At 52.5% G+C, this 2812-nt stretch overlaps 2 protein-coding genes across 3 annotated transcripts; both read left to right on the forward strand.

The window, feature by feature from the left end:
• Positions 1-191: 191 nt before the first annotated feature.
• KVP18_001702 (uncharacterized protein) lies at positions 192-1676 on the forward strand (the record flags this gene model as incomplete). Its single annotated transcript, XM_067951973.1, has 1 exon — positions 192-1676. The coding sequence occupies one exon, from the start codon at positions 192-194 to the stop codon at positions 1674-1676; it is 1485 nt and encodes a 494-aa protein (XP_067809928.1).
• Positions 1677-1894: 218 nt separating this feature from the next.
• Positions 1895-2812, forward strand: KVP18_001701 (uncharacterized protein; the record flags this gene model as incomplete). 2 transcript variants are annotated; one of them, XM_067951971.1, is given in 2 exon segments in its annotated part: positions 1895-2449; positions 2454-2471. In XM_067951971.1, coding segments are annotated over 2 exon segments (573 nt in total).

Raw genomic sequence — 2812 nt, forward strand, 5'->3', positions numbered from 1 at the left:
GGAAGCCGCCAGCCTTGCCGCGGCCGTTTGGATGTTTTCGGTGCTTGCCGACTCGTCCATGACCAGCTGAAACGTGACCGCGCTTCTTCCTGTTCTTCCTAAGGCGAGTGGTCATTGGTTGAGTGTCTGTCGTTCCTCGCAGTAAATCGCTGGTTTTGAAGACAAAACGGACTCTGAAGTGGAAAGTGTCCATGAAGGGGTACATGAGTTCGGAACCGCAAGACTCATGCACGAAAAGCTTCTTTAGTGATCAGGCCTTCAAGGACCAGCCCTTACCAAGCGGAATCCATAAGGCTCTGGAGGAGATGAACATGACCTCTATGAGTGAAATCCAGGCCAAGAGCATTCCCAAACTTCTGCAGGGACGAGACGTGCTGGGGTCAGCCAAGACGGGAAGCGGAAAGACGCTGGCTTTCCTGGTTCCCGCCCTGTCGCTGATGTATCAGGCGAGTTTCTTGCCGAGAAATGGCACCGGGACGATCGTTATTTCCCCTACACGGGAACTGGCTTTGCAAATCTACGACGTTGCTATTGAGGTATCTAAGTACTTGCCTCAGACGCATGGGTGTGTGATGGGTGGTGCCCACAAGAAGACTGAAGCTGCAAGACTTATCAAGGGGGTGAACCTTCTGATAGCGACCCCTGGAAGGCTCCTCGACCACCTCCAGAATACCCGAGGCTTTGTAGTGTCCAACCTACTCATGTTGATTGTGGACGAGGCCGACCGTATCCTCGAGATTGGATTTGAGGACGAGCTCAGTGCTATCCTGGAACTGATCCCTCAGAAGCGCCAAACGGCGCTGTTCTCCGCCACCCAGACGACAAAGGTTGCCGACTTGGCCAGGCTTTCGTTGTCCAAGCCGGTTCTCGTCGAGGTACAATCTCCGCAGTCCACCGTTGAGGGGCTACATCAAGGATACGTTCTATGCGAGCCGCAAAACAGATTCGTGTTGCTCTACAGCTTTCTGAAGCGCTCACTCAGCAAGAAGGTTATGGTATTTATGAGCACCTGCGTAGGGGTTCGTTACTTTGAGGATCTTTTGAACTACATCGATATCCCTGTGATCTCAATTCATGGCAAGAAGAAGCAGGCAGCTCGTATGACCATCTATCACCAGTTTTGTGAGGCGGAAACGGGCATCCTGCTCTGCACTGACGTGGCAGCTCGAGGCCTAGACATCCCAGCGGTGGACTGGATAGTGCAGTTCGACCCGCCAGACGACCCTCGTGAGTACATCCATCGGGTGGGCCGCACGGCACGAGGCGCAGCGGGCAAGGGGCGCGCTCTGCTGTTCCTGATGAAGCAGGAGATGCCCTTCCTGAACCACCTCAAGGAAATGCGAGTGACAGTGGAAGAATTCGAGTTCAAAACCGCTGGATTCGACGCCGTCAAGAAACAACATCTGAGAATCACTGAACAGAATTTCCATCTAAACAAGCTGGGACGTGACGCGTTCAAAGCGTTTCTGCACGCCTATGGGGGTCATACACTAAAGGACGTCTTCTCGGTGAAGAAAATAGACGTGGATGCGCTGGCCAATGGTTTCGGATTTCCAAGACCACCCGTCAGAGTCGAGCTGGCGAGAACTAAAGAGCTGACCACCCGAAAACGGCCAATGAAAACGCAGGATGACAAGAAGTACATGAAAAAGGTCAGGCGAGTAGTACAATCCTAATATGTGCACCGTGGTTATTGTCTCCTTGTGCGTGTACGTCAGAATCTGATTATACAAGCAATACCTTGAACAAAGAACTCGTATGCGTTTATTGTCTCTGATGCAGTCAGCCAGCGTCGCTAGTAGGCCTATCAGCCCATGCAACCCAACGGTCTCAGAAGAACACCATCAAAGACGTCCTGCATGAGATTCCAACGAACCTTAAGGAGGTGCTCAAGATGACGGATACAAGTCCACGGTGGAAGCAACTTCTTAGCGAGGAGAACTCCAAGAATGTGGAGCACTGGGAGCTGCCGGCACTTCTTGCACTACTGAATCAGATCCCAACCACTCTGCAGACACCGATGTTCATTGACAAGAACGTGAGAGTGGAAAGTGTGGACAACAGCGCTTCTGCCTGCGGTTCCACACAGATGGATGTTGCCCTTACTACGGACGGCCGCCATGTGCACTACCGCCGGCGGAAGATTGGTGCCATTACTGAGCACCTGCTCCAAGCAGAGGACGGCTCTACGCTGATAATTGGGTCGTACAGCGGCTCTGATGAGTTCTGCTTCTGCCATTGGATGGACTGTGACTGTGACCCATTATCTTCAACCTTAGCGGACGCTGCTGGCGCATATCTCGCTGAATGCGATTGCCGCAGCTTGCTTGACACTAGGATGCAGAGCGGAACTGTTTTCGGGAGGTTGGGCCCCAATCAGGAGGTTTTCGCTGGTGAGTTCTGTGGAAAGTTGAACTTCCACTCCACCTCGAAGTTCTTCTACAATTATGTAGGTAGAAAGGAAATTGTGAGCGTGGGAAACTTGGACCCACACGCACCTTATCTGGACAGTCGAAGGAAGGTCTCCGTCATTTACATAGGGCATCTGCCCGACACTGAGGCTCTGTTAGCAGGAGGTGAATTTGGCGACCAAGAAGCAGAAATCTTCATCGACACCCACGTCGGATACTATCGGATCAAACCTCGTTCCGGGTGTAAGGCTGAGGTGTGCGTGAATTATGTTGGCTCCGAGGTATCTTTACTGACATCCGTAGTCATGCATGCGGAGATCGATGCGCTGTACAAGCACATCAGGGCGGGAAACTGGAAGGCTGCGACACCGTTGGCGGATAAGATCGTTTCAGCCATCGAC

This window comes from the organism of the source record quoted next, assembly GCF_019968955.1.
Source record: "MAG: Porospora cf. gigantea A chromosome Unknown PgA_NODE_3163_length_2812_cov_673.038, whole genome shotgun sequence".
NCBI classification, from domain to species: Eukaryota; Apicomplexa; class Conoidasida; order Eugregarinorida; family Porosporidae; genus Porospora; species Porospora cf. gigantea A.